This window comes from Rhinolophus sinicus, chromosome 9 (assembly GCF_057876585.1).
Source record: "Rhinolophus sinicus isolate RSI-liver-muscle chromosome 9, RSI-T2T, whole genome shotgun sequence".
Taxonomy (NCBI): Eukaryota; Metazoa; Chordata; class Mammalia; order Chiroptera; family Rhinolophidae; genus Rhinolophus; species Rhinolophus sinicus.
In genome coordinates, this window is record NC_142509.1 from 25,587,717 (window position 1) to 25,611,621 (window position 23,905).

The 23,905-nt window shown below is 48.4% G+C and overlaps 1 protein-coding gene across 4 annotated transcripts in view; it reads right to left on the bottom strand.

Moving 5' to 3' along the window:
• The window catches only part of KIAA1671 (KIAA1671 ortholog), a 181,685-nt gene that overhangs the window by 117,244 nt on the left and 40,536 nt on the right, over nt 1–23,905 (bottom strand). For 3 of the 4 annotated variants that reach the window (XM_074321515.2, XM_074321516.2, XM_074321514.2), the window contains 3 exons: nt 9,961–11,559; nt 7,912–7,993; nt 1,802–4,645 (listed from right to left, as the gene is read on the bottom strand). In XM_074321515.2, coding sequence (XP_074177616.2) covers nt 1,802–4,645; nt 7,912–7,993; nt 9,961–11,507 — 4,473 coding nt within the window. In that variant the 5' untranslated portion in view covers nt 11,508–11,559. Of the gene's footprint in view, nt 1–1,801; nt 4,646–7,911; nt 7,994–9,960; nt 11,560–13,333; nt 13,471–23,905 lie in introns of those variants that run through there. The other variant, XM_019755578.3, reaches the window with a different exon arrangement.

Consider the following 23,905-nt stretch of genomic DNA (forward strand, 5'->3'; position numbering starts at 1 on the left):
ATCCCTGGTGACTCCAGTGGGGAAACGGAGGCTCAGGGAGGGCAAGTGACTGCTTATACACAGCTGGTAAGTGGCAGAGTGGAGACTCCAAGGCAATTCTGAATGTGGTGATTGGAAGAGACGTAAGTTCAAAGCCAGACTCCACCACTTACCCACCCTTAACCTTAGGAATAATCCTACTGTTTCATTTCTACGACATCCCTTTCCAAGTCAGACCCCCTCTTCTCTTTTTATAGACGGACTGAGGCTCAGGCCTACAGTGAAAGGGTTTGCCTTTAACCACTTGGCCATCAGTGGCAGAGGAAGGATTTGGACCCTGGTTTGCTGATACCACATCCACAGGTGGGTAGGGGGTGGCACTAAGTCAGTTTCCACACTGTCCCCAGAAGCATGCCATGTTTTTTCCCACCTCCAAACCTTTGCACGTGCTGTTCTGCCAAGAATGTCCTCACCTCCCCTATTCAGCCCAACCAAATTCATATCCAGCCCTCAGGGGTGGGCTCAAGCCAGCACCTCCTCTCGGAGGCCTTCCTGGGCCTCTTTTCCAGTGCCACACTCTGCACCATATTATTTCCTGGCCATGGATCACTGTGTCCCTTCTCCCTACTGGGCTCCAAAGCTTCCTGAAGATGGGATTCGTGCCTTAGATTTCTTCCCCGCCTTCATGGTTCCTCGACGGTCACCAAGTGGCTTATTTGAAAGCTTGAGTCTCAAGCCAGACTGGGGTTCAAACACTAGCTTTGCCACTTGGTGCTGTGTGACCTGGGCCAACTTACTTAACCTCTCTGAGCCTCCGTTTTTTCCATCTGTACACGATGATCAAAACCACAGCAGATGTTGTGGGCCCAACACTCAAGTATACACCAGTGGTGATGGGGTGCTGCTGTGTGATCATTTTCTCTCCACCACTGAGGATGGCACCAGTGAGGAGGGAAGAGTCGGAATGTTAATAGCCCCAGAAACAGCCTCAGGCTAGGACAGAAGCAAACCAGAAAATAAATACTCCAGGTTCCTTGCCCCTTGGACAGGATAGCTCAGAGGTGATCTATGCTGTTCCCCAAGGGTCTCCAGTGAGAATGAGTGTCAGCTGCCCAGAGCGGCACCTGCCTTCCCTTCCCTGCCTCAAATCTCCACTCCCCAACCACTCCTCCCGGGATTACTTCCTAAAACTACTACTACTTGTAAGGGTCTGCTTCTGTGGAAACCCAATCCACGAAAGAGGGATTGTCATGAGGCTCACATAAGATGGCTCATTCGCACATTCAACAAATACGTCTTGAATGTTCACAGAATGTCAAGCAGGATGCTGAATACTGAGATACAAGCATGAACTTGATCCAACACACTGTAATGCAGCAGGTGCTCGATCAACGATACCTTCTATTATCATCATTAGGCCAGAGGTTTCAAACTGGTAGCCCACGGGCTAAATGGAGCCAGCAGACATGGGTTTTGTGGGACTGAACAGCATTTTTTAATAAGCTGGCCTCATTTCACAGGAGGGGGATTACACCTAGATATCTGGATTTTTTTCAGATTCTCTTGATAAATCGGATCTGCCATCTCAGGACCACCATTACCACTTGTCAAGAACCAGCCAGAACTGAGCAGCAGTTGCCCCCTTCAGATAAGGCATGAGCTCTCCATTTGCCACAATCCCCACCCATTCCCTAGAGTCTGACACCCAGGCTGACTCCACTCATTTACATATCCACCTGGCCCATGTAGGTTCTGAGTTTGAGATCCCTGTCCTACGTATTTAACCAACATTTGACAACACTGATACAGCTTTCATACTCACCTTCTGACTGTCTCGAGTCCCTGACTCCCGGCGACAGGGTCCCATTTTGGTCTCCTCGGCCTCCGAACTCTCCCTGGGGAGGCTGGGCCTCCCTTTGGGCTGCTCTTGTCTCCTCTCTCTGGCTTCCTGCATGATGGACAGGCCCTCTCGGATTTTGGCAGGGGGGCCCTTCTCTGAATAGGCCCTCTTGACATCCAATGGTGACCTTCCACAGTCTCGTGGGTGGTCACCCCACTGGGCCACACGGCCCTCCTCTCCTTTCCTGATGGATTTCCTTGGAGTCCCTTTCTTCTGGTCCACTGAGGAGGATTTGGGCGACACGCTGGCTCCACTGCCCGGACCCTCCCAGGTGGTGGGCTTTGACTCAGCCAGGTAATTCTGACCCTTTGCACTGTGATGTTTACCAGCAAAGGCCTTTGTTTCATCCTCAGTGATTCCTGAGATTTTCTTCCTGGAACCCCCAGAACCAGAAGAGGCCCCTGGATATTTTTCAGAAGGAACCGAGTGTGGCAGAGCCCACAGAGGAGGGCTGAGTTTGGTGTTCGTGGCTGCCCCCGGGGCCTCTAGTGGCTGCTTTCCTGAGCCAGGACGAGAACTGGGGTTCGTTTCAGCAACACTGGCTGGTTTCCGGAGACCCTCGGCTTCAGGCCCTTCCTTCAGGCTCCTCCTCCTCCGCTCCACCCCGCCTTGCTGGCCTGGCCTCTCCTGAGACGAGATACTGGGCTCTGCAGGCGGACCCTCCTTCAGCTCCTGAGAATCCTGCTTCTTGTACTCAGCCATAAGAGCATCAATGTCAAGAACACTGGATCTGTAGACCTCTTTGACTTTCCCTGGGACTGTCTCGCTGACCATCTCAGTCTTCCTTCTGACCAGGAGATCACCGGCTTTCGGGTGACTTTTAAAAGTCGGGGTCGTTGGGGGAGCGCTGCTGGGAGATGTCTTGTTTCCACTGTCCTTCCAATCGTTCTGAAAGCCAGTGCCATCTTCTGGTCGCTGACGAATCCATACAGCGTCGGCATCGATGATTCTTTCAGTAGAAAGATCTAGAATCCGATCCCGAAGAGGTGATGGAGCATCAGATGGCTTTGGAGTTTTTGAAAAGCTTGTACTGTCACGCTCTCTGCCCTGAGCCCAGTTTTTATTGCCCATGGTCTCCGGCGGCTCTTCAGGGTTAAGAGAAACCAAGGTAGATGTTAAAGGATGAGGAGATGGAGGCGGAGCTCTTTTTCTAGAATGTTCCGTCAAGTGTTGGGGCCCCGACTTAACAACACTCTTTGCTTTTTGAGTATCAGGAATCTGATATGTCACTGCAAAAAATGTCGCCTTGGGTTCCACAGGTGACCCTTGCTTGACTGCTGGATGAGCTGGGTCCTGTGAAACATCTGGGTGCCTCTCCTGGGCCTCTGCCCTGTCATGGGATGGCTGAGGTTTCCTTAAGGCACCAGTGGTGGGGCTCAGATAATCCGTGCGTCTCTGCTCCACCTTTGAAGAGTGTTCTGGAGACAGGAAGCTGAACTCATCAAACTTCACGTCGTGGGGTAAAGTCCGTCGCCTCCATTTCTCGAGTCTCTGGTCCGTGGGACTCACCTTCCGCATCCTAGCTTCCGGCTCCCGGGCCTCGGCTGGCCTCAGTTCGCCCTCACTGGCTGTCACAACGAGGGACCCTTTCTGCACTAGCCCATCAGGACGTGGCCATGCGCGGAAGTCAGAGGTCTCATCCTTCACCCCGGAAGGAGGGTCCCGAGGGCAGCCCCGGGGGGGACTCCTTTCTCCTGCTGAAATGCAGCCTCCTGGCTTCTTCCCAGCCCCTTCAGGCCCCTGGTGCTGGGGCTCCCTGGCAGCTGCCTGGACGGTCCTCGTACAGGTGACCTCAGGGCCGCAGGGCCTGGCCGAGCGCACACTGGTGACCTCAGAACCCACCTCCGAGCCTTTCTCGTCACTGACCACCATAGTGGCTTTATGCCAGTTCCCAGACACCCCACCTGTCCACTTGGGCGACAGGCAATTGCCCCCAAATGTGTCCTTTGGCTCTCGGAAGTCAGGCTTGGACCCACTGACCTGCTGCGTCCCTCGAGCTTCCCAAATCAAACTGGCTCTTTGGACGGACCCCGCCTGACTGTCCAGCCTGCCCTCTGGGTCAGCAGGGGTGACCTCAGGGGACAGCTGCCTCCCCTTCAGCGAGAGTCGGGACTTGCCACTTCGGAGCGTCACAGCTTTTTCCTCGGACACTGTGGGGACGGCCTCACTATGTGCGCGCTCCCCCACCGCATGCACAATGTCGTACTTGGGCTCAACCTTCTGTGACATGGGAGGGTTTTCCAAGCATTTCAGTAAGGGGTTTTTACTGCGTTTTTCGCCCAGAGAGTATTTTTCCAAGAGAGGTATGTGATACTGTTTGGGGTCACCATTCAAGAGGGAAGTCTGTCCCAATTTCTCTGTGTCAAGGTTTTCAAACCACCTGGAGTTCTCTTTCTTGAGGATTGTCTTTTCCGGCGTGTCTTTCCCCAGCCTCGAGCCTCTCTCGGGCCTGGGTTTGAGCTCTGAGATGTGGGTCACATCAGCAGGGGATGTGGCCGAGGGACAGTGTCCTGACTGGTCAGCCACAGTGTGTCTCTCCACGTGATGCTCAAACACGGTGGCCCTCACAGTCTGAAAGCCTCCGTCGTCTTCTGGAGTGCTGTCGGACGATCTCAGGGCCCCCACCGAGCTCTCACTGCGACAGCTATCAGGGACTCCATGAGAACTGTTTTTCCGCTCTGTCTGCCTGCATTTCTCCCGGAGCGTCCCGGGCTTCCAGGGGCTTCTTGGAGCACATGCTCCATCCAAACCAGGCTCTTCTTTTTGCTGAAAAAATAAAAAAGAAACAATTCAACTTAACTAAAGGATTCGAAATGGAAAGGAAGAGGTGAGGTCACTGAAATGGCTGCTTTTAAAATCTCAACAGTGAGACGCCATGAAATGTAAAGATGGGACACATCTAGGATGGGTGAAGAGGTGGGGAAATGGACACCTTCGGATATGGTTGGAGGAAACATACATGGTTGTGACTTTCGGACAATTCAGTGTAGCTGTCATGATGTTAAAATGCTCATTTCCTTTAATCCAGCCAGTTTCCTCTCAGGATTCCCTCTTTGCCCACGAGCCCAAGTCTACGTGAACAAAAAAGTTCACACAGCACTGCTTGTGAAAGCAAATGAACACAGACAATGGGAGCGCCCATCTGAAAGGGCACTGGCTAAAGAAATGTTGATATATGCAGACAATGGAATACCACACGGGTACTTAGATCCACAGAAGGGGGTGGGTTCTAATGTTGTGCCATCCACGAACACACAAAATATTGTTGGGTTGATGGGAGATAAGCAGACTGCAGAACAGTATATTTATAATATAAATTTGCAGAACAGTGTATCTATAATATAATACCATTTTTAAAAACTGTGTGCGCGCGTGTGTGTGTGTGTGTGTGTGTAGATGAACAGCAGAGAGAAAATGGAAATCACGCTGTGAGTAAGGGTAGGAAGAAGGAATGAGGATGAGAACATCATCTTTTAATCTTGAACAGAACACTACGGTTCTGTTCAACTTTTATAATATGGGTATTATTATTTAGTAATTAAAATTTTTGTTTCCTGTTAAAAATAAGTCTACCTCAACAAGTTAAAGAATTAACGATAGGACCCACCAATTCCATTCCTGAGTACATACCCAAAAGAATTGAAAACAGGTATTCAGACAAAAACTTGCACACAAATGTCCACAGCAGAACTATTCACAGTATTGAAAAGGTGGAACGGCCCGAACATCCATCAGTAGATGAACAGATAAACAAAAGGAGTATGCATGCAATGGAATGTTATTCAGCCATGAAAAAGACTGAAGTTCTGACACATGCTACAGCATGGATGAACCCTGAAAATATTATGTAAAGTGAAATAAGCCAGTCACAAAAAGCTGTATGTTATATGATTCCACTTATACGGGATATTCAGAATAGGCAAGTGTATAGAGACAGAAAACAGATTCATGGGTGCCAAGGGACAGGAGTTCATCGGGACGGGAAGTGACTTGGCAAGAGGTTTCCATTTAGTGCGATGAAAAATTCTGGAACTAGATAGCAGTGATGGTTGTACAACATTAAGAATACACTTAATGCCACTGAACTGTTCACTTTAAAATAGTTATAAAGCAGGCAGGACCACAGTTTGCTAATCTCTACTCTAGATGATAGAATGCCATTAAAGAATTTTGAAAATATACTGATTTAAAAATTTTTGTTTGTATTTTATTACATAAATGTTGTATAAATAATATACGAATCTATTCTCATTGTAAAGGAATCTAAACAATATAAACAAAGCTCAAGGCCTTTAGTTCCCTCATTCAAATACCAGTCCCCTTCCTGGATAACAATTGTTACCAATGGGGAGTATATCCTGGAAGAACTTTCTAGAACATTCTCCTTGCATTATTGTGTGTATGTACGTATATATGTGTGTGTGTGTTAGTTTTTTAAATTTAAAAATATACCATTATTCTTAAAAAATAGTTAAAATAGTATATTCTGTGTTATGTGTATTTTACCACAATAAAAAAAATCACTAAAAGAAAAGTCTTTTATAGAGATGAAAGCTCATTCCATTTAAAGCAAGGCTTTCTTGATTCACTTTTCAGTTTTTGAAAAATTTCAAGCATATACAAAATTACAAGTAAAATAACAAATTCACCTCAACCCATCCCCTAGATTCAATGGCGATCAACATTTCAGCCAACTTTCTTCACAGGGCCCTTTTTATTCTTTGTTGTTGCCACTATAGGATTGTGATGTGAATACAGAGCACTTTACTTAAAAAGGACCCCCTGTCAACCATTTTTAAAGAAATGATTCAGAAGATCCAATGATAAAAAAAAAAAAGCAGGACAAATCACCAACCCCAAGAGCAGGGGGCACTGTTGTTCAGAGCTAGCTCACCTTTGTGGAGGATTTACGATGGGAATGTACAAATGGGCATGGAACCAAGCTCTGGTGTTTAAAACTCTGCACAAGATTCTTTAAAAATGAAACCTATGCCTACTATACGATCCGGCCATTCCAATCCCAGGTATTAACCCAAGATAAAAGAAAATAGATGTCCCTACGAAACCTTGCCCACAAATGCTCACAGCAGCTTCATTTGCAATGGCCCCAAAACTGGAAACCCAAAATTCCATGAAAGGGTGAATGGATAAACAAACTGTGGTCTACCCGTACAGTGGAATACTACTCAGTAATGAAAAGGAAGGAACTACTGATACACACTGCAATTTGATATGTCTCAGAATAATTATTCTGAATGGAAGAAGGAAGACCAAGATAAAAAAAGCACTGGTTCCATTTACAGAAAAATCTACAAAACACAAACTAATTTAGAGTAACAGAAAGCAGCTCAGATGAGGGGGGTGGGAGGGATTGCAAAGAGGATGCTTGCATGTGCTGATAGGTTCATTATCTTGACAGTGACAATAGATTCACAGGTGTGCACACATATACGTCAAACTTATCAACTTGTTACAATTGAAACGTGCAGTTTACTGCATGTCAATTATGCCTCAACAAAGCCGTTTTTCAAACATTAAAACTCTGCAGAAAGCATCAACCACAAACCAGTTATACCTAGGAGTTATTTAATGACCTTTTTCTTATGAACCGGATAAAATAAAAATACTTTTTGAGCAATTTAATTTCTGGTAATTTCCCTCCTTCTGCTAGGTGACGAGTCAGAGTGGGGAAGGAAGCAGGGACCATAATGAGGGAAACTGAGGGGGTTTCTGGTAACATTTTTAACCTTTATAATTTCTTAATAAAACAGGCATTCTTACAGAGGAAAGCCATGTCCCAATACCTGGCAGTTACATTTGTAAACAGCATTTAACACCAAGGAACAGGGAATCACAACCCATCATGCCAGAAGGAACTTTAAATGTCCTAGCATTAAAGGAAAAACTGTTTTTATTGTTCATGAGAGGCTTTCGATTCTTTCCTAGGTCCTTGCAGATCATAAAAGCTCTTTTTCCAGGAAGTGTGACTACTCACCGGAAAAAAAGATGTGCCAAACACAACAGCTCCTTACCTTTTCTCTCAGTTCCTTAGCAAGCTCGCCACTCAGCTCTGAACACTTCTCATAGTTGACTCCATTGCTTGAACTTGAAAACCTGGTACAGAGATCCACATTACTTGTATGGCCCTGTAGCTATGGCTCCCTCCAGCCCACACCCCGTAACGCTCAGGTATCCAGGGGTGAAATCAGCATTGAGCTCATCAAAGCAGCACTGCCAGGTTTGCTTTGAGAAAAGTCCTTTCTTTTCCGGTCGTCAAACCACTGAGAAGGACCTGGTGGGGAGAGCCTACCTTAAACACAGCGTCATCAGAGTGGCAGGGGCCCCAGGCTTGGGTGAAGAGACCTGGGTGCTGGTGCCAGTTCTATCACCTGTCCCCTATGGCAGCTTGTGACCTCACCTGAGCCTCTGCCTCTTCATCTATAAAATGGGGATAATGAACACCTCCCCATGGCCTTTTGCAGGGCGGATACGAGGCTACCCAAAGCCCTAATAGCTACATGAGGGCATTCAGGGAAGAGTGAGGATGCCCCAGGAGGGATAATTAATGGCTGTTGTTAGCAAACAAATGCACAACAGCAGCCTGCTGCATATGAGGCAAGGGACTGGTGGGGGGGGCAGGGGGCTGCCTGGAATGTGGGGGGTGCACAGGCCTGTCTCTGCCTCTCCCCGTGACTTTGGCCAGGTCACTGTCCCTCTCCAGGGGACAGTGTTTTCCCACCTGTGAAAGGGAAGAGAGAGAAACGAGAGTTTGGGGGCTTGAATTTTCCTTCTCTGAAAAGCTCCCTGGAGTGGATGCCTAAAGATTAATTCAGGGCGGGGGGCTTGCCGAGAAAAGGGAGGGGAGAGAAACCAAACCACTTATACTTGACCCATATGCAGGAATCCAGGGTCAGCCTTCTGGGAGGCATGAGGCCATACATAAGTTGTTTCTAAACTGGGAGCCTCAGTTTCCCCATCTGTCAGATGGGAATAATCCGAGGCACGGTGAGGACGCAGGGAGGAAAAAGCATGTGAGGTCCCTGGCATGGGTGCCCCTTCCTCTGTTATCCGAACTCAGGGGTTCTCGGGCCTGCACATGAGAATCATGTGGGAAGCTTTTAAAAACTACCAAGATTAGGGGCCCCTCCCCAGATCCACTGAATCAGCACCACTGGGGTGGGACCCAGGCATTGGTATTTTTTCCAGGTGATTTTAAATTCTGAGAACCACTGGTCTAATTCTGGCCCAGCTGCTGCCCTAGTTCCCAGGGCTGGGAGGGCAGTCGATGCAAAGGTCCTGCTGCCTGGAAGGAAACTCCATCCCCAGCAAAGTATGCCAGTGGCAGGCATGTCATTACTGAGCAGGTGGACACACCTAGTGGCGTCTCCCTATTGTCGCCCAGAAGCCACTTGTGGGAAAACAAAGGAGCAAGAGCTGTCAGAGGCCAGGCAAGCTTAGAAAATCATTATTAACTAACAGGATTGATAATATCATGTAGAGCTACGATGAATTACGGGATTCCCACGGGCAAGGCAATTCCCAGCACTGTGTCTCTGAGTCTTTACCTTAATCCTTCCAGGAAGGTCTTAGTATTGTAAGATGAAGACACAGAGGTTCAAGAGGAAGGCGACCTGCCTCAGTTATCTTGACCCATTTGATTTTATTTTGGGGACCAGTCATAGAGGTTTCGGCCATACATTAAATGTCCTCAGACTTTAGGAAAGGAAAGCTTGGCTATGGAGACAGGCTGAGCTGGAATGACATAGGGCTCTCGACTTCTTCAAGGCACTTCACTTTTCCTATCGGAATCTGTGAAATCGGCACAATACCACCCCCTATAAAGTACAAAGATGAAAAGAGACAAGGAAACTGAGCTCCTTGACCTCACTGCTGGCAAACATCTCCCCTGAGAAATGGAACACACCACTACTTCCTCTCAGGGCTGTGGGTAAACCCACAGGGGGTGTAAGATACCCAGCATGGAGCCTGGCACCCTATGGTTCCCTTCCTGGAAGGACCCCGGGTGGGCAGTTTGAGGCAGCTTGGGGACTGAGTGAAGCCCCTGGGACTTTGTCACTTACAGTTTGGTCAGATCTGCTGACAGGGGCCGCGCTGAGACCACCTTCCTCCTGACCTCCGGCTTGGTCTCGGGGTTCTCCGTGGCCCAGCCTTTGATACGCTCCTGGACGCTCACACCTGCTTTTTCCATCTCTGGCACAGCGGTGGCCAGCGGAGGCTCAGACCCCACCCCCAAGGCCGAGGTGCTCTCCTCCCCAAACAGGCTGAGGCGCTTCTTGACGCTGCCCCTGGATGTCCACTCTGCCTGGGGCCGGATTTCCCCGTTAGATGCTTGGCTCTTGACCTCAGCAATTTCTTGGCCTTTTCCCAGCCTGGGCGAAGGGGACTCGGGTGCCTTCTCTGGCTCCCCGCCCAGCTTAGCTTTCTCTTCCCCAAGCTTCTGGTCATCTGTGGGGGTTCCCTTGGCTGAACCCCCAGCAGTTCTGAGGCTGCTCGGTTCCACCTGCTTAGAAAGCATCTTTTCCTTCCGTCTTCGGCTCATCTTGGCCACGTCCAGGAAGTCGGCATCTGGGTCAGGAAGGGGAGCCTCTGCTTTGACCAAACACTCCCCATCCACTCTGGGCTCTGGGTCGGGCCTCTCGGGCCCCCGACGCTGGGCGGGGGGACCTGCTGCAGCCTCGTCAGCCACCTTCTTCAGCAGAGCCTCTCTGCTCTCAAACGGGGCCGTGAGGTCCATGGACAGAGGCCGGGGCCTCCTCACCCACGTCTTCTCAGGAGGGGTCGGGGGTGCTCTTCCCATCGTCGCTGGTCCACCTGGGCCTGGCTTCTGAGGCTGAATGGATTCTATGAAAATGGCTGACACAGGCCTTCTTTTTGAGCGAGGTCTAGACTGCACTGTGGGGTCCCCCGTGTCCTCCACACTGCTGGCCTTTGAGAGAAGCTCTTTGGGCCCTGTCTCCTCTTGGGTGGCCGTCTGCCTTGTGTCCTGCGTTAGGGAGGCCGGTCGGGGAAGGGTCCCCCCAGGCTTTCGGGCGGGCAGGGTGGGCTTGGTGGCCACCTCAGGCCGGGAGACGGAAGGGGACTCCTGAGACACGCCTGCGTTGGCCTCCCGAGTCCCCTCACTGACTCCCTTCCCCAGAGCAGGGCCAGCTTTGGTGGTTTCAAAGAGAATCATGGTGTTGGGGCTGGGCCGCAAAAATGCGGGCTTGTTGAACAGAGACGAGCTTCTCCTCAGGTGCTCCCCGCTCCCCGCCTCCTGCCCCACCAAGCTGGGCATCCTGTCACCCAGATCCTTTGCCACCACGTCCTGGGATGGCCCACTGGAAGGAGAAGGCTTGGTTGGGCTGGGCCGCAAGGACACAGGGGAGGATTTCACGTCCGGGGCTTTCTCCTTGAAGAAGGGTTTGGGGGCGAGTCTCGGCAGAGGGAGTAAGCGGGTCGGGCTCCTGAGGGGACTTTTTCCTTCCAAGAGCCGTGCTGAGGGGGCCCCAGAGGTGTCGGCAGCCTGGCGGAAGTAGGTCCGCTTCAGGGTCTCCTCCTTGGTGATCTCCCCGAGGCCAGGGACTCCTGTCAGAGAAGTTATGGAGCCGACCTCGACCCGCGTGGCCATGGTTATGGTTGTGGATCCATGGGGATTAAGAACATCCAAAACGGAGAAGAAACTGCTCAAAAAAAAAGAAAAAAAGGAAATTTAAAATTCACTCAATGTCTGGGTCAAAGCAGACCAGAGCCCCAAGTTCTGGATAGCAGCACCCCACTGATTTCACCAGTCATGCTTGGGCCAACCTCTCCACTTCTCTGAACTCTGGGCCAGGAAAGCAAACTAAATGGCTATTTCTTAAGTCCTTTCCAGAACAAAGGGTGGGGGAAAGGTGCCAATATTCTCTAGGACTTTCCCTGACTCAGCTAATCTCAAGGCCAACTTGCAAGATTAAAAAGTGATTATCTCTGCTGTACAGATAAGGAAATCGGCTCAGAGAGGCCAAGCGACTGGCTGGAAGTAACACAGACAGTTAAGAGGCAAAGTCAGGATTTAAACCCAGTGGGAATCCACACTCACACCAAACGTTCCCAGGATAAGCCCCAGTGACAGCATCCTCGAGTTCCCTCCCTCCTTTCACCCTAAGTATTTATATTTTCCTATTTCAGAGCCTGCCCACATCAGGCATCCCAGCGGGTCCTCGTCACGACCTGTGCTAAGCGCCAAGCACAGGCGGGTATGTGACCAGCCCCAGCTCACACAGCCACCCGAAGCCAAGTCCTTGAGGTCACAGGGTTAGTTGGTGGTACGGGAACCCAAGCCTCAGCCCCCAACCCCACTAGACTATCCCTTATGTTTCCCCTCCCCCACACTTGCAGAGGCCTTTTTTAAAAAAGCCATCTCATTTTCTACTCCACCTGCAGTTGTTACTTGCCTTTGTGTTCTTTTCTGTTGAATGCCTATGTAATGCTGGCTGCTTTCATTGTCTCAGTAAGAGTAGCAGCTAATGAGGGCACACCAGGAGTGAGGCCTCAAGGTAAACCGAGTGCTTCCTGTGTTTTATAAATCACATCCTCCTTACAACCCTATGAGATGGGTACAATTATTATCAGACGCCATTTTGCAGCTCAGGAGTAAGTCCCCTGTACGTCCAGCTTATGTCCTCCTCTCTCAAAGCAGGAGGCCTCCTCTCTCATTAATCGTCCAACAATCCTGAGAAGCAGGGACCATGGGTATCTCCATTATAGAGGTGAAGGGAAAGGGCCCAGAGAGGTCACCCAACTTGCCTACATAACACAGCCGAAACTTGACCTCGAGTCCACAACTCATTCAACTCTGCCTTTTAAAAATATTCTGTCTTATTCCTTTCTGGTCTTACAAAGTGCCAGACAAGTCACTGCATTTGATTCCTCCCCCACCCTACCCCTTTTCCCCCTGCAAAACTGCCCCTGCCTGCCCCGATCTAGATGGACTACAAGTAGAAGGTATTTTAGTTCCATGCAAGCCTCCCGCTTCCCTTCCTGAAGCCTGGCACTGCTACCCCCGGCTCTGACTCACTCAGCAGCTTGCAGGAAAGGCAGGCAGCTTTTGATATTTTCTCTTCCTTACACGCTTGATGGTGCTAACTGATTCGTTCTTCTCAAACCGGAGAACACTGTCTAGACGTGTTAGAGGCAGAAGAGACAGAGCGATATGGAGAAACGGGGACTCTGAGATAGGAAAATTCTGTCTGCAACGACGCCGGGCACAGCTCTAAGGCACCCGGGGGTCCTGCCCCAAATCGGGGCTGCTCACCTTCGGAGCCGCTCCCCATGACCTCTTGAAACCCTGCTCTGGGACACATATGCAGCCTGGACATGACACACAGGACAGTAACAGGACTCAAAGGACAGAAAGAAAAATCCCTGGCAGAACCCACAGGCCCCCTCCACCCTGGATGCTCCGGCCCCACTTACCAGAGCTGGCAGGCCCTGGCTGGGGCTGTGTGACCACCAGAAAAAGCCAACTGTGTCACATCTCACCACAAACTGGGCTGCCCCCACACTCCCATGGCAGAAGCTGGCAGGGGAGGGGAGGCTCGTCCCCACAGGCTGAGTTTCGGCAGGTCTGGAAAGACACAGGACCACAGCCTCCGTTCCAGAGTTCCAGCAATATGGGCACAGACGGCGCAAAAGCTTTGGAGCCAATAGCATCCGCTGGCATCTCCCCCAGCTTGTCAAACTCATGCTCCTTTCAGCTTTTCAATATTGCAGCCTTATACATATGTGTGTGTGCACAAAGAGAGCTGAGTCCACAGTAGGTGCTCAATAAAACTCTCCCCTGTTCCTCTGATACATGGTTACTGAGCACCTACTATGTGCACAGAGATGAAGAAGAAATGCCCCCTGCATTCAGGGAACTCGCGGTCTTGTGTAAGAAACACACACAAGCAATTCTGGGCAATAAATATCACAGTTTATAAAGGGGAACATGCAAATAGGAGGGTTAACTGCCTAGAATTGGAAGTGATGGTTCCAGAAGACTCTCTCAGCTTAGAGGAGGTGACTTCTGAACACTCAAGGTGGCTGATTTGGGAGCTGTTTCTCTTGGATCTCCTGCTCGGCAGTACTTGGACATGGCATTTGGAGGTGGTCAGACACCTCCTCAGGGCCTGGGCACATGTGAGCCTGCTCTCTGGGACACTCCTCTCACTCACACACAGACACAAGCTACTACCATAGCTCAGGCATTTCTGCCCCTCTCCAAACCAGTGCAATCTCCTTCTTACCTGTCCACGGAGCCCCACCGATACCCCACAGATCCTCGGCAGGACTCACCCTAACTACACAGTTACATTTCCTAGTGCACGATCCTTCACTTCACATCAGTCTCTCCCACTCACTGGTAAGACCCTAGACGGCACCCTGAATCCCCAGGAGTCAGCACAGTGGCCCGGCATATCATAGCACCAACAACGTAATCATTGAGTGAACAAGTAAATGAATGAAGAAGCATACTCCTGGCCGGCCCTGCTGCCCACTCTTCTAAGTAGGTGCCACGAGTTTCCTACCAGTAAACACTCGAGGGCATAAGATGAGTTTCTCAGGGTCTGACCAGCTGTGGAGTGGCCATAGGTCACCTGCTCCGGGACGACGACAGAACCAAAGAGCTGTGAAGAGCGTGGCTGGAAGGGCAACCTGCGTAGCTCACCAAGAGGCCCCACCCGTCTCCCTGGACCACAGGGAGGAGAGCCACTGTCTAGGACAGGCCACTGTCAGACACATGCTGTGACCACATTCACCCCGCACTGCCACTGGCTTATCTGCACAAATGAGGAACAGATGCTCCTCGGTGTGGCTTTTCGGGGAAGGGAGTCATCAAGAACAACCGTTGCTGAATGAGGATCAATGGTACGCAAAGGTCACCCTATTCGGGGATCCTTAAACCCACCTGAGCAGCCAGATGGCAGGAAAGACAAGAGAAAAGACTCCGGGTCTGCACCCCTCTCACCCAGAGCAGCGTCTCTGCTATCTGTCAGCTACTTAGCATCTTGGGCTTCCTCTCAAGTTGCCATTTAAAATGCCTGGTATGTAAATATAGTTGCATGAAGGAATCCATGAATTAATTAATAAATCAAACGACAAAGGGAAAAATGTGTTTAAACCACCCCCGGTGAACAGCTAAATAATATGTTGAAGTCTTTCCCAGACTTAGAGAACTCTGTGACGCTCAGGTTTTCATGTCACCTGTTGTAAACTGCAACGAAACCTATTGAAACATATGCTTTAAACCCTTACTCTAAAGGCATCACATATGTTATGCTTAATTTAAAAGACGGCAGTCTCTTCCATAACATTTTGGAAGCCCACTCATACAGTGGCCAGGTGCTATGCATTCCTGGGATGGCCCTGCTTGCTCTTTTTAAAAGTATTAGCACCAGGGCCAACGCCAAATAAACAGAGCTCCCTGAAGAAAGAAGGGGCACCGAGTGTGAGCCGTCTGAGGTTTTATCCATATTAATCATTGTGGAGGCTGGCAAAGGGAGCAGATGGGGACCAAGGCTGACATAGGACGTCAGGAGGCTGAAGTGGACCGACGACAAAGGATGTCAGTCTGACCTCAAACAGTGGGTGCAGCAATGAGTGTATCTCTGCTCTTGCTACACCTGCCAGGTCCACAGGCTTATTCTCCCCAAACTGATTTGCAAAGTTTAAAATTCCCAGTTCCCCCAGTTTCATGCAGGGAAAACTGTTCTTCCCGGGAATTGAGTCCCCGAGACAGACAGTTGCTGAAATTAGACAGGTGTCATTCGGGAGCCTTCATTCATTTGTCCATCTGACCTTCCTTCCACAAACCAGACTCTGGGGCTGGATGCTGGCCATGGAGCTCACAGTCTCCCGGGAAGTTCAGGAGAACCACACGGGGATAAGGCAAGAGAAGCACTTCCATTCAAAACCAAACAGGTTGGCAGCTTTTTGCTCGGATTCAGAGGCGTTGATTCATCAGCTGTTCCTGAGCCTCCATAATTACACCCTTAAATCGGATCTGCGAGCTCACCAGTTACTCACTCCAGTCTCAGTGTGCTGTTTCCTGGGAATGCCACCATCTGGCGAGGGGCGCGAGCCAGTCCTGACACCTTCCAGCGTCTTCCGGAACGGGACCTGGGCTCCCAAGTCTGCAAATGCGTGAGATGCCCTGTGCGAAGGGCCCAGTGCATGCCAGGCTGCAGGAAATGCGTGCGGTTCATCCACCCACAGGCCCACGATGGAAAGGGCCCAAAGTCTCATGTCACTGGAAGGCAGGCATCCTCCCCGCCCCGCCCCATGGCTGCAGCCCTAGCTCCTTCATTGACTCATTCACCCCAATACGCAACGCCAGGGCGCTCGCTATGTGCCAGGCTCTGGGCCAGGTGCTGGGGACAAAACATCTAGAAAGCCCTGTTCCCGTGGAGCTGACCCTCAAGAAGAGGGGAACCGGCAGTAAACAACATAAATAAGCAATATATATAGAATGTTCAATAAGGGACAGTCAAGGAGGGAGTGGCCAGGGGAAAATTCACTGAGAAGGGACATAGAAAACCCGCCTCCTCGCTGGCATTCCTCTCTGCCGGAGCCTCCACCAATCTATTCTCCTAACAGCAGCCAGAGTGACTCTGACATGCAAACGCCACCATGTTGCCCACCAGGCTCCAAGCCCCTGTGTGTCTCCCCACTGCCCTGTGGATAAAGATCAAACTCCCTCCCTGAGACCCAGCAGGATCCAGCTCCTCTTCATGGCACCATCTTCAGTCTAATGACTGAAGCCTCCACATCAGTCTGTCTTGTCCCTTACACACACTCACATACTTTCTTCATCACAATGAACCCCAGACCGGTCACAAGACACACTGTGCTTTGCCTTCAAACCTCAACACGGCCCTTTCCTGCAGCCTGGGCTGATCCCTATTCATCCCTCCGTTCTCAGCTCCAAGCTGCCACCTCCTCCAGGAAGCCTTCCCTGATGCCCCAAGGCAGGTTCAGGTACCTCCTCCGTGCTCTGGTATCTAACTCTTGGTGCTTTGCCCCAGCCCAGCCCTGGTCACACACCTGGTAACTGCCTATGTTACCTCCCCTAGAATGGGAGCTCCTGTCCAGGAGGGTCCTGGGTCCAGTTCACAGCTGTCACCCCAGGGTTTGACACCATACTGCGGACATAAAGTCAGCCTGCAAAAAATACTTGAAGGGAGAGCATCCCTGAGAGAAGAAAATAATGATATCCTAATGCAGACATGGGTGTGGGAAAATTGATATGCTCATCTCCTCCCAGGGACAATGTAAGTTAAAAAAGTAATTCGGCAATATCCACTTTCAGCTAACATTTTTTGAGACTCCATCAAGAGTCAGGCAGGCACCATACCAAGTGACTCTGTGCCTTCTGCCTTCTCCCATTTAATACTCTCCACAACCTTGTGCTTTTCAAATTATCACCACCATTCTACAGTTGAGGAACACATGGTTCAGAAAATGAGCTAGATCATATGCCAGTGAAAAGCAGAGCGAGAGTTGAATACTTCTGACTACCAATCAATTGTTTTTCCCAAATATACCTCACCCCAAAAACATCCATTTATTTTTGACTCAGGAATCTCACTGCTAAAAACTTATCCTGTGGAAGGAATCTAAAAGAAGACAAAGTCATATACATGAAGATGTCCACGGCAGTGTTATCTATCCAAGTGGAGCAAAAACGCATCTTGGCTTTAGGGTGATAACCCTTATTTGTAAAAATCCCAGGACACATAAGCTATTTGAAATGTCACAGAAGTCGCAATGTCAGCAGGCAGACCAGATTTCCAGTGACCAGATCTCCAGTTCCCAGTCTGCCCGGAATGCTACACGTGATACAGAAATCCCATCATGCCCCATGTCCTGAGTTTGTGATCAGAAAAGATGGTTGCCATGACTACACTAGCAAAAACCTAGAAATAATCCACACCCTCCACAAAAGGTGAAAGGACCTCAGAGACATGTAAGGGGTTACTCTGCAGCTATTAAAGTGGGGGTTGGGAGGTCAGCCCATTAAAGGGGAAGCACCTATGAAAATCCTGTTGGGAGATGGTGGCAGACCGGATATCTTCTTTTATTCGAGGCTGTGACAATAGCAAAGATTGTTTACATAGTGGTCAAGGTCTGGAAGAGAAAAGGGACAAATAAAAAAACAGTGTTCGGGATCTGGGGTGGAATTGTTAGTAAAGTTTTAAATTCCTTTGTATTTTAAAATTCCTTTTTTCCCCCCATTAATGTTGTTTGTGCAAATAGATTCCTTCTTTAGCCTCAATACCAGAAGTTTCCCTCTGCATTGTGTTCTCTCCATCGATTCAAAAATCTAGAGGAGCTAAGGCTCGCTCTTGCCCACTTTGAGAACTTTCAAAAGCTAAGAATAAAAATAACTATTTATTTATTAAGCATTATGCCAAGTGCTTTACACAAAATATCTCATTTTGCCCCCTTCACAATCTAAAGAAGTAAGTCCTGTTCTGACCCCACTTTCCAGATGAGTAAACGGAAGCTGGAGGAATGAAGCCACTGGACGGCTGGCAGCTGGAGTCCAGTTTGTTTCCACCCTCCCTCTCTGTCAGATTTCTTCCAAACTTCCCATGGGCTTCACTACAATTGTTTTTTATGATGTTCAAATGTAAAGGATACTTCATACCCATTAAGATGGCTATTATATAAAAAAACAACTATTGGTCAGGATGTGGAAAAATTGGAACCCCTGTGCACCATGGGTGGGAATGTAAAATGGTGCGACCACTGTGGAAAAAAAGTATGACGGATCCTCCAAAAATTAAACAGATTTACCTATGACCCAGCAATCCTACTCCTGGATACATACCCAGAAGAACTGCAAGCCAGGACTTGAACAGATACCTGTGCACCCATGTTCGTAGCAGCTCTAGTCACAACAGCCAAAGGTGGAAAAGACCCAAATGTCTACTGGTGGATGAATAGACGAACAAAATGTGGTCTATCCATACAATGGAATATTGTAAAAAGGAAGGAAATTCTGACACACGCTACAACATAGATGCACCTTGAGGACATGTGTTAACTGCAACAAACCAGACACAAAAAGACAAATACTGTATGATTCCACTTATATGAGGTCCCTAGAATAACCAAATCCATAGAGACAGAAAGTAGAATGGTGGTTGCCAGCGGCTAGGGAAATAGGAGTGAGTGCTTAATGAGCACAGAGTTTAGTATGAGATGATGAAAGTTCTGGAGATAAATGGTGGTGATGGTTGAGTAACGATGTACATATACTTAATGCCACTGAACTGTGTACACTTAAAAGTAGTTAAGATGATAAATTTTGTTTTGTATATGTTACCACAATTTTCAAAATGCAAGAAACTAAAATCAAACATAAAAGAAACCTAATGCTTAAGCTCTAATTACCATGTGACTCAGCTCATGCGGACCTGTGTCCTTTAGGCAAATCTTCATGAAAAGCCTCAAGGTCCACTAGGCTACAGCCCCCATCCGCCCCTTGGAATGCAGTGGGAATCAAAGGAGACCCCATTCCTGATCACACTAGGTGACACAGTCTAGCGGGAGTGGAGGAAATTAAACACCATAAAATTGGGGGAGAGGTCCCTGATAGAGGTGGAAAGCAGGGCTATAAAAGCCCATATGTGGGATAATCAGGGATGTCTTCCTGGAAGAGGTGACATGTTAACTGAGACTGGTTGGAGTCAGCCAAGCAGAGGAGGAGGTCAGTGCCAACAGAGGAAACAGCACATGCAAAGGCCCAGAGATACGGAAGAAACACAGTCACACAGCGTGAGCCTGTTCCTTTACCCTCCTTGGGGCAACGTAGGGCTGTCTTGGTGAAAGAGGAACACCTTCCCACAAACCATGCTCTGTTGTTAATGAGTCAGAGTTGCACTGGAAAGCACAAAACACTGGTCCGAGAGTCAGGCCTACATGGTTTTAGTCAAGGTGACCACACATCCTGGTTTACCTGGGACAGATCCCTTTCACTCTCAAAAATGCCCAGGTTTGGATGATAAATTATTCCATCATCTTACAGTTTTTTAAACTGTGGTAGAAATCACATAACATAAAATTCATCATTTCAACTATTTCAAAGCATACCACGCAATGACATTTAGCAAACTAACGACAGTGTGGAACCATCACCATTATCTAGCTTCAGGACATTTTTATCACCCCAAAGTGTATCCCATATCCATTAAGCAGTCGCTCCTCATTACCCCCCCTCCCCCGCCCCCCAACTTCCAGCCTCCGGCAACCACTAATCTGTTTTTGGTCTCTACACACTTGCTGTTTCTGGGTATTTCACAAAAATGAAATCACACAAGAGCTCCCTCACCCTCACTTTGGTCTCAATTCCTCCACTAACGTGCAATGAGAGCTTGGGCAAGTCCCTCCCTCGTTCTGGGCCTCAGTTTCCCCACTGGTGAAACAAGGTTGAACAGCGGGTCACTAAATTCCTGTGATTTTAAAGAGTCTGGGATCCCGATTCAGTCACCTTAAATACTTCCTTTAGAGGTCTGTCATCATCTAAAAACATCTTGTTTATTTTCTTATTTAATTTTATTGTCTATTGTAGTCACCCCTCTATCACGTAGAAGAACGCTTGTCACAGATTAAGTGCTCAATAAATTTGTACTGCCTTTGAAAAATAATTTAAATAAATAAAACAAATAAATAAAGATTCTGAGATCCCGACTTAGCTCAGACTCATCAGGTCTATCCTGTTCACTTCTCTCTGTACTTGGCTCGTTCCCCACGGAACCCAACTTTCTGGATTCTCCAATGTGTGTTCTACATGATTCCTTCTAAACAACTGGGGTTCAATAAAGGATTATGGAGGAACCCCATAAAATTCTCACTCCCCTGTTGACAGCGTAGTGACAGCTAAGCGTCCCACGGAGTGTGCATGATTTCTGTAAGAATTGCCTTAATTAGCATAGTTTTGACTTCTGTGTAAATTTCGAGCTGGAATGAACTGCACTCGAGCACAGCTGACATTCCAGATTCTAGAATCCAAGGGAACAGTTTGAGGGGGCTTTCCCGAACTTTCCCTGGACCACTAGATGTGAGAACACATTCACACCTACAAAAGGGTTTTGGGGTCTATTAAAGGGGTTTGGGGAATTCTGGGTTCAATAATGGTAAACTAGTGTCCTCATGGCAAGACTTTTTGGAGGCTTTAATATGCTAATTTGCATTTTAGGCATTCTACAGTATCATCCAAACTGTGTCACCCCAATACTGCTTCCGGGTGCAATTGCTGATCTGGAGAAAGAATGCTAACAACTTATCTTTTGGCCTCTATTTAAACATCTGCCTTTTCAGTTTTCATTGGCCTTTTCCTTCCTGCGATTTGTGCTATTTCTGAACTGGCTAAAGCACTGGCTGAAGCCATTAATCAAGCTGCTGTTTTTTTGTTTGTTTATTTTTAACTAGAGCAGAGATGGGCAAGCTGTAGTCTGCAGGCCACATCCGGCCCACTGCCTGTTTTTATAAATAAAGTTTTATTGGAACACAGCCATGCTCATTTATGTACACACATGATCTATGGCTTCTTCCAAGGAATCAAGACAGAGTTAAGTAGTTACCACAAAGGCTATTTAGCCCAGAAAGACTAAAAGATGTACTACCCAGCCTATTACAGAAAGAGTTTGAGGACACCTGCTCTAGATTATCAAAAATTCAGTCCTCTGAGAAACTGGCCTCTGCCCAGGATGTGAAGTTCCCCTCTTTAAAATATCCAAAGCGCCTACACTACTCTGGCTGTCACCCACCCCATCACTAGATTTCTTTAGGTGTCCCACATGGTAACTAAAGAAATATTCAAAAACAGCTGAGCAGAAATGTTTTTAATAACCAGAGCCAACAGCCACTATTAGAATTCAGATGTACTGTTGGCCTACACATTTCCAATGTACATGGGAACTTTGTGTCAAAACGAAGGTGGATTCAGAGCATGTATGTCATGTAGCAACTGGCTTTTTTGTTGCTGTTTAATGTCAAAATACGTCATGAACATCTTTCACATCCAGAGCTGCACACCCTATACAGGAGTTTCTAAAACTTTTGTATATTCTATTACACGGCGATCTCACCATTAGGTAATCCATTCCCCACTACTGGATTGTTAGGTGTCTCCCTGATCATTGACCATTAAAACCTATAATGAGGGGCCGGGCCGGTGGCTCAGGCAGTTGGAGCTCTGTGCTCCTAACGCCAAAGGCTGTTGGTTCGATTCCCACATGGGCCGGTGGGCTCTCAACCACAAGGTTGCCGGTTCGACTCCCGCAAGGGATGGTGGGCTCCGCCCCCTGCAACTAACAACAGCAACTGGACCTGGAGCTGAGCTGTGCCCTCTACAACTAAGATGGAAAGGACAACAACTTGACTTGGAAAAAGTCCTGGAAGTACACACTGTTCCCCAATAAAGTCCTGTTCCCCTTCCCCAATAAAATCTTTAAAAACAAAACAAAACAAAACAAAAAAAAAACACCTTTAATGAACATCCACATGCAATTAATTTCCCAGGATAAAGTTTGCCTGGAAGTGGGCTGCCTGGTTCGAAGGGTATACACCTTTTTTAGAGCTTTTGCTATATGCAGAATGGACCTTCACACAGAAGGGAACTACATCCCCTTGCTGACTTAATTCAAAGCTTCAAAGGTCAGGGTTCTCAACCTCTCCCCTGGGGCACACCCAATAAAGATGTCTAATGAGCCATAAACCAGGGACCCTGGCTGCCGTGCCCTCACTGGAAGCTTTAGTGGTTCTTGTTTATGGCAGAATCATCACCAACTTGACTGTAAGGTTGGCAAAGGGCAGTTAGAACAGCTCCAAGTGTGAGCCAGGCCCAGAGGCCATGTCCGGCCTGGCGCAGAACAAGGGAGCAGGAAGGAAGACCCGGCCCCGGAACTCCTGTTCACAGGAGAGGAAACTCAACCTCAAAGCTCAATTCAACACAACACACAGCACAATGCTGGACTTAGAAAAGAACGGGAGCACAACGCACCCTCTTTGTAGGGAGACTGCGCAGTGCATATTGCACTTGAGGAAAAAAAAGAAAATTCATTCCTTCCAAGTACAAATAGATTTCTGTAGGAATTCGCTTATTTTGGCCCAAGAGCTGCCTTAACACGCAAAGCTCAAATTCTGGGAAGGTCTGATCATGTCGTTGCCACGGTCCATTGCCCAGGGGGGAAAGTCAATACCTCCCCCACCACCTCTACCCCCCAGCAAAAACTCACTAACCTCAGTCTATACAGCAGGCCCTGCCTACACTCTCAGATTACTGAATGTGCCCCATGATTTGAATGTATTTTTCACTTATTCTTTCTCCGTGGAGAGCCCTTTACGCATAGCACAATTTCCATTAGCCCAAATCCCACCCATCCTTTTAGAGCGTGTCAAGGGACACCTCTTCCAGGAAGCCTATGCTGATTTCCCAGGCCAAAGTGACTTCCAACCTTCCTTGGCAATTTACCTGATCATCATGCCTTGTATCAGAGATAAGCCTGAGGTTCTCTCCCTTGCAAGATGTACAACCTTCCTCCCCAGCCCACCCACCCAGGGAACAGACCCCTCCGGTCTGGACTCCCCTTCCCAGAACCTACTTGATGCCTGGCACAGAGAAGGCAGAATGCGAGAGTGCTGGATTCCCCAGAGGAGAGAGGCAGCCCATGTGGGACACAAGATGGTTTTAGGTAACACTCAGGATGCTTTGATGTCCAGGCACAGCGTTAAGCTTGTGAATGATATTCTGTGAAAGCTATTTCCTTTCTGATTGTCATGAAGTCCCTGAGACCATCTCTACTTGGTGCCACTATGATTTTTAACACCTACATCTCCATTATCTGCTAATCTCCCAATTTAATAACGAGGAAACAACCTCAAGCCCAGACCATCAGCTTTAGCAGGTTTTAAAATATAATTTAATTTTCATTGCATTTAATTTTACTTTTTTTGTTTTAAATTTAAGACAAGTGACACTGGCTTACTATTTACAATAGA